This window comes from Canis lupus, chromosome 31, assembly GCF_003254725.2.
Source record: "Canis lupus dingo isolate Sandy chromosome 31, ASM325472v2, whole genome shotgun sequence".
In the NCBI taxonomy this organism is placed as follows: Eukaryota; Metazoa; Chordata; class Mammalia; order Carnivora; family Canidae; genus Canis; species Canis lupus.
The window spans coordinates 11766668-11781113 of record NC_064273.1 but is presented as its reverse complement, the minus strand read 5'-3'; the positions used below and the strand labels follow the sequence as shown (position 1 = coordinate 11781113).

Genomic DNA, 14446 nt, shown 5'->3' with positions numbered 1-14446 from the left:
ATAAATCACATTCACTGAAGACTGCTTTAACTCATTTATCCCAAAGCAAAAGCAGAGGGCTGAAGATCTTATTAGAAGTCACAGGGAGGGATCCCTGGGTGGCGCAGTGGTTTAGCGCCTGCCTTTGGCCCAGGGCGCGATCCTGGAGATCCGGGATCGAATCCCACGTCGGGCTCCCGGTGCATGGAGCCTGCTTCTCCCTCTGTCTGTGTCTCTGCCTCTCTCTCTCTCACTGTGTGCCTATCATAAAAAAAAAAAAAAAAAAATAGAAGTCACAGGGAGGGCAGCCCGGGTGGCTCAGTGGTTTAGTGCAGCCTTCAGCCAGAGCCTGACCCTGGTGACCCAGGATCGAGTCCCACGTCGGGCTCCCTGCATGGAGCCTGCTTCTCCCTCTGCCTGTGTCTCTGCCTCTCTCTTTCTGTGTCTTTCATGAATAAATAAATAAAATCTTAAAAAAAAAAAAAGAAGTCACAGGGATGTCCCCCTGGCCTTCCTCTGTGCTCACTGCCATAGGGGCTCTTGTGGGAAGGCCGGAGGGGTGAGCGGTGTTTAGAGGAGCTCTATCCGGAATCTAGATCCCAGGCAAAGAAAGCATTCCTGAAAAGGTAGGAGGAACGAAAGACGAAGGTTCGAACCTGGACCTGGTTAGGAACACTGGCTAGAAAAAGCAGTGACCTAACGGTCCCCGCTCTCCCTCTCGCGAATAGGAGCAGGCCAGAACTACACTTCCCAGAATGCAGAGCGATGGGGCGGCGCTAAAGAGATCGTGTCTTTTTACCTCAACTTGGCTCCAGGCGCTTCAGGTCTGATTATAAAGTCCAGGCTCCCTCCTTGGCTCTCCTCCACCTCAGCCTCATTGGCTCCGTAGTCCGGGCGTGGGAGGGCGGCTCCAACGACACTGGCAGCGGTTGAATGGAGGCGCTCAGCCCCGCGACCTGACGGTAAATGAAGTCCCTTCTCTGGTCAGAGATGTAGCTTCTCGAACAGCGTTGGAGCAAGAGAACTACGTTACCCAGCAGGCCTCGGGGCTGGGAGGTGGCGTGGGGGCGGCACCTCACGTCTGGTACAGTCATCCCAAGCCCCTCCGGCGGGACTGTGATGGCTGGAGAGATGACGATCTTAGGTCAGTGACCAGGGGTTCTCTGTGGCTGTTGTGGACACTGGAGCAGTTTGGGGAGGCCAGGTGGGCAGGGGTGGTTGTCACCTCCTGGATCAAACTGGCGCAGTGAGAAGGACTCCGGAAGGGTGACTTAGAGGCGGCTTTTGGCTCTCGGGGCGCCGGATTGAGGGTCGCGTCCAGAAAGGGCCTGGGCCAGGGTAGGCCCTGTAGGGCCGGCGCGGGCGGCGACCCTCTGCTTGCATCCCAGGGACATCGGGCCTCGGGAAAGGTTCTTTTCAAAAGAATGTCGATTTTGAATCGTTGCTTGAATTGCGGCCTTTGAGAGGCTGCAAGAACGTGCATCCCCAGGACCCCTTTGTAGAGGAAGGGGGAGGAGCTGTGCCGGCGGCCGGAGCTGTAGACTCCTGGGATGCTGCGTTTTGGAAGAGCCAGGCCTCTTGGATGTATAGTCTGATGCTCTTTCTACCGATCGGGGTTAGTAATTAGCCCTCCCCGACCGAGAAAATAATGAAATGTTTCTGAAGTTTTCCACGTAGGAGCAAGAAGAAAGTGGGGTTGGCACATGATTTCTTTCTTTCTTTTTTTTTTTGAATTATGTGTTGATGAGGATGAGCTCACAATTAGTAAAACAGACTCCTACACATTGACGTTGGGGTCATATGTAACACCTGTGGTTACAGATTACAGACATATAGTCTCCTGAAACCAAAGAACAGATTAATTGTGAATTCGAAGGGATATCTTTCTTAGTCACTTAGGTTTACAATCTGCATAGCTTTTGTCCTTATTTGTATGTGTGTGTGTGTGTGTGTGTATGTGTGTGTGTTTAAAATCAGTATTTGTGGAGCATCTGCTATTTGCTAGGAGCCATTCCTGGTGCAAGGGATACAACAGTGAACAAAACCTGTCTTCAAGGGGCTTTATGTTGCCTTTAGGGTTACACATTTAGGTTCTCCTTCTCTAAATGTTAACTTCTGCAAGAAGTATTTCTTTAATTCATATTTAAACACAGAAAAAGTTAACTCTGTTCTGTTGTAAAGTGGCCGTTTCATAATTAAACCACTTTCAAAATCATTTTGCCAATTTATCCAGTGCATCCTTTTGAAAGGAAAAAGGAGATGAGGGAATAAAGAGTTTTAGCCCTCCAAACAGTTTTTGGTGTGGAAATACTAATAACGGAGTTTCTTTTTATTTTATTTATTTATTTATTTTCTTTTTTTTTTTAAGATTTTATTTATTTATTCATGAGACTCAGAGAGGCAGAGACAGACAGAGGGAGAAGCAGGCTTCCCGGAGGGAGCCCAATGTGGGACTCGATCCCAGGTCTCCAGGATCATGACTGAGCCACCCAGGCGTCCCAGTGAAGTTTCTTTTTTTCTTTCTTTCTTTCTTTCTTTCTTTCTTTCTTTCTTTCTTTCTTTCTTTCTTTCTTTCTTTCTTTTTTTTTTTTTTGTTTAAAGATTTTATTTATTTATTCATAGAGACTGAGAGAGAGAGAGGCAGAGAGAGAAGCAGGCTCCATGCAGGGAGCCCAATGCGGGACTCGATCCCGGGTCTCCAGGATCACACCCCAGGCCGCAGGCGGCGCCAAACCGCTGCGCCACCAGGCTGCCCTGAAGTTTCTTTTTCTTTTTTTTTTTTTAAGTTTTTTTTTTTTTAAGTTTTATTTATTTATGATAGTCACACAGAGAGAGAGAGAGAGGCAGAGACACAGGCAGAGGGAGAAGCAGGCTCCATGCACCGGGAGCCCGATATGGGATTCGATCCGTGGTCTCCAGGATCGCGCCCTGGGCCAAAGGCAGGCGCCAAACCGCTGCGCCACCCAGGGATCCCGAAATTTCTTTTTAATAGTGATAATTAAGGCTGTTTATAAAGCAATAAAATTTAAATATCAATTGATCAAGACATTGAATTATATCTATATTTATCTAGCCTTTGCTAGAGATGAATGACTTTTCCTGTTAGCATCAACACAATTATTATGTTTTTACTTTTTCTTCTCCCATAGGTAAAGTACACAGACATACAACTACAGGGGTTTTTGGTTTTGTTGTTCCTTTATTTTAATTGTATAGTCATTTTGCATTATGAAAAACTTGATGTCTGAGAGAAGTATTATCATTAGTACTATAAAAGAAAATATTTTGAGAGTGTGTTATTCTCGCCTCAAAGAGTTGAGACTAAAAACTAAATTTAAATTACAATAGCATATTTGTAATTTAGCATATTGTACTAGTTTAATAAGACTGTCTCTTAACTTGCCTCTATTTCAGGATCAGCTGTTTTGACTCTCCTGTTGGCTGGCTATTTGGCACAACAGTATTTACCATTGCCTACTCCTAAAGTGATTGGAATTGACCTTGGCACCACCTACTGTTCTGTTGGGGTGTTTTTTCCTGGCACAGGAAAAGTAAAGGTCATTCCAGATGAAAATGGGCACATCAGTATACCCAGTATGGTGTCCTTTACTGACAATGATGTATATGTGGGTTATGAAAGCTTAGAGTTGGCAGATTCAAATCCTCAGAACACAATATATGATGCCAAGAGATTCATAGGCAAGATTTTTACCCCAGAGGAGCTGGAGGCTGAAATTGGCAGATACCCATTTAAGGTAAGTGATTAAGCTAAAATCTATTTTAATTTTAGTTTAGCATACTGTTTCAATTAATGTTTTGGCTTCAAGTAACAAACCATTCTGTTTCAACTTACTTGGTCTGCATGGAAGTTACATGATAACAAGCAGTCCTACAGCAATTCCAGGATGAGTTAATTCATTGGCTCCACAGCTCTGTCACAGACTTGGAGTCTTACAATGTTCTTGAGCTGTTATCCTCAGAATATCTGCTTAGGTCTTTGTTTCACTGTAGCAAGAAAGCTAATGAAGCCCCATGTACTATGGGATGGACAGATGGATGGATAGATGGATGGATGGATGGACGGACGGACGGATGGATGGCTTGATAGATGAATAGATGCTCTGGGTGTGTTAGGATATACATATTTGTATACATAAAAAGAAATCATAGTAGGCATCCTTTTTATGATTTGTTTGAAATTCAACAATATGACATGGTTCCTTAGAATGACTATTCCATTATTCAATTGTCTAGTCTTGATAAGTGCACATTTTATTTTTTCCATGGTTTTCCACTTATGTTGCAGCTTCAGTGAATATCCTTGTACATATCTTTGTGTACTTCTTGATAATTTCCTAAACTTGAATTCTAGAAGTAGAAGAACTTGTATTCTTTAAATACTTTGATTTATATTGCCAAACCGTTGATTGAAAAGGCTGTGTTCAATCTTCCCTGTGTTGTGTCATCCCTAGTTACTCTTTTTTTTAAGATTTATGTATTTGTTTTTACTTTTTACTTCTCAAGAATATTAAATTTTTATGTGGCAAAATCATCTCGAATTTAAAAAAAAAATAGTTATAGACTCTTATCATGCTTACTGTAGCCTTTCCCATTCCTATCCACTTCTATTTTTTCCTAATGCTTTTACATGACTATTTGTAGGTTTGTGTTTTGCTGGGGTTTTTTTTCTTTTAAATATTTTATTTTTTGTCTAAAACGTTTTTTTTCATCATGATAAGTGTACACTTTAATCCTCATCAACCTTTTCGACCACCCCGCTACTCATATCTTTTAAATATGTTTTTTCCATAGAGGGTTTTTCTTATAAATTATGAAGAGGAATTCTAAGTGAATAGCTTTTGAAACTGATAGCTGTATCAGTGCTCTTATTGAACAAAATTCTTAAATATTTTATGCATTTCCAAAGGAGAAAATAAATTTACCCTGTGCATTTCTTAGGTTTATTTCTTTGTTCTTTATTAACTTTTACTTAGGGTCCTTTATCAATTTATAAGTTTTCCTTAAATAATGATTAAATTATATAAAGCTCTATATTTCAGCAAAATTAAGAATTTGAGACAATTATTTATTGATGCAAGAGTTATTTTTCCCCCAAGTTTTATTGGAATATAATCAACATACAGCCCTATATAAGTTTATGATGTATGGATAATGATTTGACTTAAATATATTGTGAAATGATTAGCACAATACGTTAACATCTGTAATCTCATATAGATACAAAAAAGGAAAAATACTTTTTTCCTTGCTGTGAGAGCTCTTAGAATTTACTGTCTTAACAACTTTCAGATATATCCTACAGCAATATTAATTATAGTCATTATGCTGACATTACATTCCCAGTACTTATAACTGGAAGATTGTACCTTTTTACCACCTTCATCCATTTCCCCTACTCTCCCCCATCATCTTCTGCCTGTGGTAATCTATCTAATCTCTTTCTCTGAGTTTGGTTGTTTTAGATTCTACGTGTAAGAGATCATACAGCGTTTGTCTTTCCCTGTTTGACTTCCTGTGCCTAGTGTAATACCCTCAGAGTCCATCCATGTTGTCACAAAGGACAGGATTGTCTTCTTTTTTAAGGCTGAATAGCATTCCATTGTATATGAATATCCCAACTTAATCCATATATCTATTGATAGATACTTAGGTTGTATTCATGGCTCAGCTATTATGAACGTGAAGTGCAGGTGGTTCTTTGACATAAGAGTATATATCCAGAAGTGGACTTGCTGCATCATATAGTAGTTCGGTTTCCAATTTTTTAGGAACCTCTGTACTGTTTTTCAACCGAGAGTTATTTTGAGTTTTTTTGTTGTTGAGTTTCTTAAGTGTTCTGAGTTTTTTTGTTGTTTCTGTTTCATGTGGAGTCTGATAGTATGGTGTCTTTGGACCTTATTTACATAGTATCTGTAGCTTGTTTTTCTGTTTCCCAGATAGGTTTGTTAATGGTCAAGTTTTTTTGATTGAAACCCAGTTTGTGGTCTAGAATGACTGGGGTAAAATTCTTACAATTTCTTAGGAGAATGATTCTCTTTTCTGTTGATATTAATGTAGTCTGTTGGTGAAAGTAGGATCATAGTTTTAGAATTAATCTAGTTTTTGAAATATATAACCACATTAGCAGGGATAATGAGTGAATACATGTTTTCATGGAAATAATAAGGTAAGTGATTTTTGGATAAAAACATAGCGAAGTACCAAAATTATTCTTGTTAATATGTACCAGAACAGTTTTTCAGTTATCTTTTATTTTTGGAAACAAGTTAATTTTTTTAAAAAAATGAAAAAAGGAAGAAGATCCTAAGTCAAATATCTGATCCAGCAACTTTTATTCCTTATATTTCATCTTTTTTTTCTTTCATTCATTTAACAAATATATATTGAGAATCTTCTGTGTTCCATTTATGTGCTTGGTGATGGATTTTATTATTCTGCTGTTCTTGTAGATTCACTTTATAGATTTTAAAGTATAGCTTTCAATAACTTCTAATCTTAGTAAATGATAGATTACAAATAAATTTTATGACCTTATAAAGTCTTTATTGAATAAGTTCAGTACATATGTATTTAAGTATATGTGTGTGTATATGTTTGATTTTACCTTTTTTTTTTTTTTCAAATCCTATTCACAGGTTTTAAACAAAAATGGAATGGTTGAGTTTTCTGTGACAAGTAATGAGACCATCACCGTTTCCCCAGAATATGTTGGCTCTAGACTACTGTTGAAGTTAAAGGAAATGGCAGAGGAATATCTTGGAATGCCAGTTGCCAATGCTGTTATTTCTGTACCAGCAGAATTTGATCTAAAACAGAGAAATTCAACAATTGAAGCTGCTAACCTTGCAGGTAATATCACCCTTGCTTGAGTGTACATTTCTCAGAATGTTCTCAGGTTGAAAATCTGTAGTAAGGTGTATCACTTTGCAAACCAACAAAGGAGGACATAAATAAACCCAAAGTGGGTAAATTAGATGGATTTTGATATAGGCTTATAAAAAAAATTAAGAAAATTCTATAGCATGTAAAATGGAACACACTATAACAACAGCCAGTCAGATAGGCATGTAACAAGGCTAACATGGGTGCATGTTAGCAAGGAGGAATTTTTTTTCTATAAACTTTCTTTAATGTTAAGATAAATGTAATATTTTCTTGAAAATCTGAGGTGGAAGACAACTCCTTTAAAACCATTCAATAAATATTGAGAGCCTTGGTAAATAAAACAGATAAATCTCTGTTCCCACAGAACTTATATCCTACTAGAGGGAAACAAAATCTGTATTAAAGATAAGATAAGTATATTGTGGGTTTCCCACTCTTAGCATTATTGATATCTTGAGCCAGATAATTTTGTGTTGTGGGAAACTGTCCTATGCATTATAGGATAGTTAGCAGCACCCCTAGCTTCTACTCATTAGGTGCTAGCAGCACTGTCCTCCAAGTAGTGACTGTCTTATGTCTTCAGACATTGCCAAATGTTCCCTGAGGAGCAGAATTGCCCCAGTTTGAAAACCTTGATATAATGTATATCAAAAATAACATGCTATGGAAGAAAAAATCCTGTTCCTACAGGATTGCCAGGGGTCTTCAGAAAGTGAAAGGTTTTAGAGTGGTCAGGCAGGCCTCATTGAGAAAGTGAAGTTTAAGCAGATCTGAAGGAGGTGACGTTGTTAGCCTACTAGATAAAGAGAGGAAGTATGTTGCAGGAGAGAGAATGAGAGAGAGATGGTCCCTGACATGTGGCATTTAGGTTAAAGCAGGAAGTTTACGCAAGGAAATCTGATCTTTGAACTTTCACTGTTTAACAGTACCTTCAAGATCAGACTTGCTATATATTTCAGATTTACATTTGAGGGTCTTAAATTTTAAGGACTTTTTATCTAGATTTTTTTTTTATAATCTCTTCTGTTATCCCCTTTTTTTCAGTCACTTTAAAAAGAAGAGCATAGTAAGCTTATTTTATTTCTACAACAATTTATTATAGCACATAATAATTAAAGTTTTATTGCTCATATATTCCCAGGTAAAATAATGAAAATTAGAAGGGGCTATGCTTTTTAAAATTAAACATTAATACAGAAAATAATGGCGTATTCAACTGAATCTGGACTTTTATACTAATAATTTTTTGGAATAATTTTACAACCAATTTTTATCTTTCCCATTTCATTATTTTTGGTGTTATGTTTACAGTCATTGTTACTCAGCAGAGGTCATGTTCCATAAAATACACTAACATGATAATGAGGTTGAGTGGGAAGGAATTTTGGTAATGGTGTCCTCTGATGAATTGTTCTTCCCTCCAACCAATCTTACAGGACTGAAGATCTTGAGGGTAATAAATGAACCCACAGCGGCAGCTATGGCCTATGGCCTCCACAAGGCTGAGGTCTTTCACGTCTTGGTGATAGATTTGGGCGGAGGAACTCTAGATGTGTCATTGCTAAATAAACAAGGAGGAATGTTTCTAACCCGAGCAATGTCTGGTAAGAAAAATACAGGAAGACTAAAAGAGTTTTAGACAGTGCTTTCCTTGTTAGCACACCAAGTGTGTATTAAGTGTTTATTTAAAAAATTTTTTCAGGGTTGCCTAGGTGGCTCAGTTGGTTAAGTATTCAACTCTTGGTTTCAGCTCAGGTCATGATCTCAGGGTTGTGAGATCAAGCCCCATAGGAGACATTGTACTTGGTATGGAGTCTACTTCAGATTCTTTCCCTCTCTGCTCTTCCACCTGCTCTCTCTCTCTAAAATAAATAATAAATAAAATCTTTAAATAAAATTTTTAAAAATCAGATGTTTTCAGTATACTTTGACTTCACTTTGGTAGTCTGTATATGTAACTTTATAACCACCATTTATGTATATAATAACAACAAAAAGTGAAGTCTAAATAAAATGACTGAGCATCCTATAATACAAATAAATACATTGCCAGTTGTAGCTCACTGAGCCAATAGGACTTCATGGCTGTGGTGAAGGGAACAGAAAGCAAGAAAAATTCTTTAAAATGAGGAGTGGTGCCAGCCTGGGTGGCTCAGTGGATTAGTGCCGCCCTCAGCCCCGGCTGTGATCCTGGAGACCTGGGATCGAGTCCCACATCAAGCTCCCTGCATGGAGCCTGCTTCTCCTTCTGCCTGTGTCTCTGCCTCTCTGTGTGTGTGTGTTTCTCATGAATAAATAAAGTCTTTTAAAAATAAATAAATAAATAAATAAATAAATAAATAAATAAATAAATAAATAAATAAAATGAAGAGTGATCAGTTTACATTATTTGATAATGTGTTTTACAAAGTAGATATGTAAGAAAATCTAATAATAATATTCTCTAGGAAATTGTAGGATTTTGTATTCTAAATCTTTTTAAGATTTTTTTTTTAATTTAGTTTAAAGAATGGAGCCTATTTAAAAAGTGAAGCTGTGAGTTAATAGGTTGTCTAACTTCTGCATTTTTCTTTCTCCTAACTGGACTCTTTAGATTCAGTGCCAGAGATTTGTATTACATTAATCTTTTCCTTTTAAATTTCTCTCTCTTTTTTTTATTTTAGCTCTTAATCTAGCAAGCAAAAGGATTTAAAAAAGATAAAGTGCCTACTGGTACTTATTAATTATAAGGACTTCTGTTGAAAATAATGACTTTAAGTGGTTTTAAATTGCTACTAAAAGCTAATCTTTGTTGTCAACCTTTATCCTCTGAAAAATTATTTGATATCATTAAGAGATATTCCTTTTTTATTATTTAAAAATTTTAACCAAATGTGCAGTTTTTTAATATCAAATACATTTTTTAAAGATTTTATTTATTTGAGAGAAAGAGAGCGTGAGAGAGAGAGTGAGTGAGCATGAGCAGTGGGGGAGGGGGAGAGGGAGAAGCAGGGTCCTTGCTGAGCAGGGAGCCTGATGCGGTACTGGATCATGGGATCATGACCTGAACCGAAGGCAGATGCTTAACCAACTAAGCCACTCAGGCACCCAAGTTAAAATTATTTTAATCCTGGGAAGCCTGGGTGGCTCAGCGGTTGAGTGGCTGCCTTCAGCTCAGGTCATGATCCTGGGATCCGGGATCGAGTGCTGCATCGGGCTCCCTGCATGGAGCCTGCTTCCCCTTCTGCCTGTGTCTCTGCCTCTCTCTTTCTCCATGTCTCTCATGAATAAATAAATAAAATCTTTTTTAAAAAATTATTGTAATCCAGTTATTTTTAATCAAGCTTTGAATGAATAAAATTTCAAGAGTTAGAGTACATTAAGCAAGAGATTTGTTATTCCTAGTATATAAGTTTCATACATACTACACAGACCTGTATATACACATACAAATGCATAAATATAACATATACCTTTTTATTTCTAACTTAGGAAATAACAAACTTGGAGGACAGGACTTTAATCAAAGACTGCTTCAGTACTTATATAAACAGATCTATCAAACATATGGCTTTCTACCCTCTAGGAAAGAGGAAATTCACAGATTAAGACAAGCTGTGGAAATGGTCAAATTGAATCTGACTCTTCATCAGTCTGCTCAGTTGTCAGTATTACTAACAGTGGAGGAAAAGGACAAGAATGAGCCTCAGAGTAGTGACACTGAACTGCCAAAGGACAGATTTTCTCCCTCTGATGACCACCGCATAAACAGTGTGTTTGGAGCTGGCCTTTCTGAAAAGAAAAGTGGAGAAAGTCAGGTGTTGTTTGAAACAGAAATATCACGAAAGCTCTTTGACGCGCTTAATGAAGATCTTTTCCAGAAGATACTTGTACCTATTCAGCAAGTGTTAAAAGAAGGCCACCTGGAAAAGACTGAGATCGATGAGGTGGTTTTGGTTGGGGGTTCTACTCGTATTCCTCGAATCCGCCAAGTCATTCAAGAGTTCTTTGGGAAGGATCCCAACACTTCTGTAGACCCTGACCTGGCAGTGGTGACAGGAGTGGCTATCCAAGCAGGGATTGATGGAGGCTCTTGGCCTCTCCAAGTCAGTGCTTTAGAAATTCCCAATAAGCATTTGCAAAAGACCAACTTCAACTGAATTCTGGAGGGTAAGATTATTTGTGATTGTCTGATGAGCCTCTTCCTCTTTATCAGACCACCTCCAATAAAAAAGAAAATCTCTAAAATATCTCACAAATTTACCTGAAAGGTAACATTTAGATACACAGAATTTTACATAACATTTTGGTTTAGGATTAAATAGGATAGATTGATCCTATTTGATTTTGGAGAGATCTCATTTCAACATATGCTTTTAAAATTATAGAATTGAGGTAAAACTGTTATAGGAGCTTGGGTGACTTTGTTTTCTGGATTCTGGAAGTAGATAACCATATGCACTTAAAATTACATTCTGTAAATATTGCCTCGTGCCCATATTATGATTCCCAGTTCTTACTAAATTATATTAGCAGGAACTGGTAATGGATTTACTTGGTTATCATATGTAACTATTAGTTTGAACTATACTTGAGGGACAGTATTGGAGTCAGGTTTTTACATTGGCTGGGAGATAGCAGTATTAATATAAGCTGCATGTATAATGTTCAGTAACTACCATATTCTATAATAAATTTACTTTCACAAATTCAGTTATGTGTCCTATTTATGTAATCTGCATTCTCCAGATTTTTAAAACCTATTTATTGTATCAGCTTATTTTCTTTCTAAAATAGCTATAGATTTATCCAAATGTTTCAGTGCCAGACAGTAAAAGTAACCAATTTATACTCCAGTTCCTTCAGTTACAATGCATCATTCTCTGCTTGGATTTCCATGATTCTGCCTGGTTGGAAAATAGTAGGGAATTATTAATTTCACTTTATACGTCTTAATGTTACAATAAAGCCATCGTTACTAGCTCTTTTTTGTTATCCAAGACCTTTGCAGACATTGGTAAGTACCAGTAATTAGCTCTACTATTTATGTTTTTGTTTTCGTTTCTTTGTTTATTTTCAGTAAGCCCTGGAGAATGTAGCTGGCATTTGAACTATCAAGTCATATTTGATTCCATTTTTACTGAGATTTTTTTTTCCCCATGTTAGTTTTGAATGAGGAAAATATGCTCAGTTGTAAAATCCTTATTGTGGTTTCCCGCTATCATTTTACAGTAGTGACACTTGGACTGTTTTTTAGCCTTAAGGTTAGTGTGTGATGAGAGTAAAAAAATTGAACATTGGAAGTATCGTGGCAATCTAATGTGGAAGGCAATGTGGGAGGATTTAGACAAATCAGCATTTGTAGCAGTTTTGTTTTTGTCTGTTTCCTTTTAGAAATGCTACAGGGACCAAGAAAGAAAATATAGCAAGCAGTTATATTTCTGTTATGCCCATATTTGAAGATTTTTTTTCTTAATACATGCATGCTTCATATCAATATTCAAAGATTACACTCTGGTCAACATTTTTGTTAATGTAAAAAGTATGTCTGCTTTATCCGTTGTTGAATTTAAAGGATGTTGAATTTCTAATCACTGAAAAAGAGATCTAAGCAAACTCATTTCAGCAACATCAAAACATTTCAGCTTCTCAGAGTAAAAAGCTGAATGTTAATATTTTTTTCAGATAAAAGAAAAATGTTAGCAATGAGATTGTGGTTAAAACACAATTTCAATCACATAGTTTTGTGTACAGAATGTCTAGTAAGTAGATAGAAAAATTAAAAAAAATGTTTGTTGACGTATTTTATTTTAGAACTAACAGAGAAATGCCAAAGATGAATCCTTCACTGCGTTATGAAAGTATTCAAGTGTTCTCATGGACTTGATAGGAATCTTCGATAGATCTCAGAATTTGAAAAGATCTTTTTGCGAAGGTCTTAAGAGAAAGTGTTAAAAAATCTCCACATACAGTATCAGCTTTAACCTAAAACATTTTAACATTTTTTAAAAAAAATCTTGACTCTCAAATATAGGAGATAGTTGAGGACAATCTGTTAACGCTTTTTAGCAGAAACAACTTGCAAAACAAGGCAGCTAATCTCATATACTAAAATTGGATGTTTAAATAATTTGTGTCTGAAAAATAGAATGGCAGTGTTGGAATTTGGGGGCAATAGTTTAGCATATTCTCTAGTATAGTTACATCTTTAAAATATGAAGTAATGTCTGTCTTCAATCATATTTTAGGGGCCTATATATAAATGGTCTTGAAATCAATGTAGTTTATTTATTTAAAAAATAAAAATGTATCCTGAAAGGGATCATTTATGCCTAATAAGACACTTTTCATAAAACAAACTTAATACATTTTGGTTATACATGTAGCTAGTGTTTTTTGAAGTGCATTAACTTTTTAAATATTAACTGTTGTATGATTAGAATATGTGAATGAGTAATTTATTTTGTATCAGGAATGTTTTGGTACTGTGTTTTCACTCAAACCACTGACTTAACAGATGCTACTATGTATAACATGTACTGAAGATTATATAGTTATTGTGCATAACAGATTGTGCCTCTTATTTGTGTGTATACAAGTAATTCACATTTTAATGTAAATAAATACCACTTTGTGGTTTGTTTTTTAAACTGTGTACTTTATTTTCCATTCATGACTAGGCCGGAGTACATTTTTGAGGTTTAATAAGAGAAAAGGGGGACAGAGCTGATCTGATGCTCATGGCACATGAGCTCAGCAGCTGTTGCCTGCTTCCTTGCGTCCTGACTTTGGGGTTCCTTATCCTTTTCCGTTCATTTTCCTGATTTAAAAGAGAAACAGTTCCTGCCTCATATGAACAAGATGTCCTGAATTCTGAATACCAGTTCATGACTTTTGACTATAATGGAGCAAAGACCTAGATTAATCTATAGTTAGTTAATAATACTGCAAAATAGACTACTGTAATCTTTGGTTGATTCAGTAATACTTCATAATTTTCTAATAAAGTTTGTCTTCTTTGGACAAAACTATATACACATATTTATTTAAAGAAATTCATTCGATTAATGTAATCTTTTCAAATGAGCCCTTAAATAAAGATAGTAGACTTGACTTTCCAGGAGTTTCTGTGATTCCTTCATTTTTTTCTAATTACCATTGCTGAGGAACTCAAATGAGGAAATATAGTGACACTTGCATATATAGTTTATTTAACCAACAAAAGCACAGTACCCCCATTGAAGTAGGCAGCCTACAGAGTAGCTTCCAACAACCCCTATTTTCTGGTATTCATCTCCTTTTGTGATCGTCCCTTGAACTTGGGCAAGATTTGATGGCTCCCTACCAATGATGGGAGGGTCATGTAAGTGAATAAGCATTCCAGTGGACAGCACCAATTTCCGGCTGTGAGAGCCTTCTCAACAGTGAGCCCTCTCACCTGAGTCAAGGTTTCAGATGATGCGGGCATGGTTGAAATATAAGTATAATCTCATGAGAGACCTTAGAACAGTCTAGCTAAGTGGATTCTGGACCCATGGAAATTAAGATAATATATTTTTGTTGTTTTTAAAACACTAAGTTT

The 14446-nt window shown here is 36.8% G+C and overlaps 1 protein-coding gene across 1 annotated transcript; it reads left to right on the top strand.

The window, feature by feature from the left end:
- The first annotated feature begins 990 nt into the window (after nt 1-990).
- Nucleotides 991-13514, top strand: HSPA13 (heat shock protein family A (Hsp70) member 13). Its single transcript, XM_025449630.3, has 5 exons — nt 991-1123; nt 3394-3734; nt 6636-6849; nt 8322-8489; nt 10357-13514. The coding sequence occupies exons 1-5, from the start codon at nt 1099-1101 to the stop codon at nt 11022-11024; spliced, it is 1416 nt and encodes a 471-aa protein (XP_025305415.1). The 5' UTR covers nt 991-1098; the 3' UTR covers nt 11025-13514.
- Nucleotides 13515-14446: the final 932 nt, after the last annotated feature.

Excerpts from the sequence above, each read along its gene's own strand:
- HSPA13 (XM_025449630.3), top strand. The coding sequence starts at position 1,099 with ATGGCTGGAGAGATGACGATCTTAG. Across the intron at positions 1,124-3,393 it reads TGGAGAGATGACGATCTTAG|GATCAGCTGTTTTGACTCTC; the intron begins GTCAGTGACCAG and ends CCTCTATTTCAG. Across the intron at positions 8,490-10,356 it reads TCTAACCCGAGCAATGTCTG|GAAATAACAAACTTGGAGGA; the intron begins GTAAGAAAAATA and ends TTTCTAACTTAG.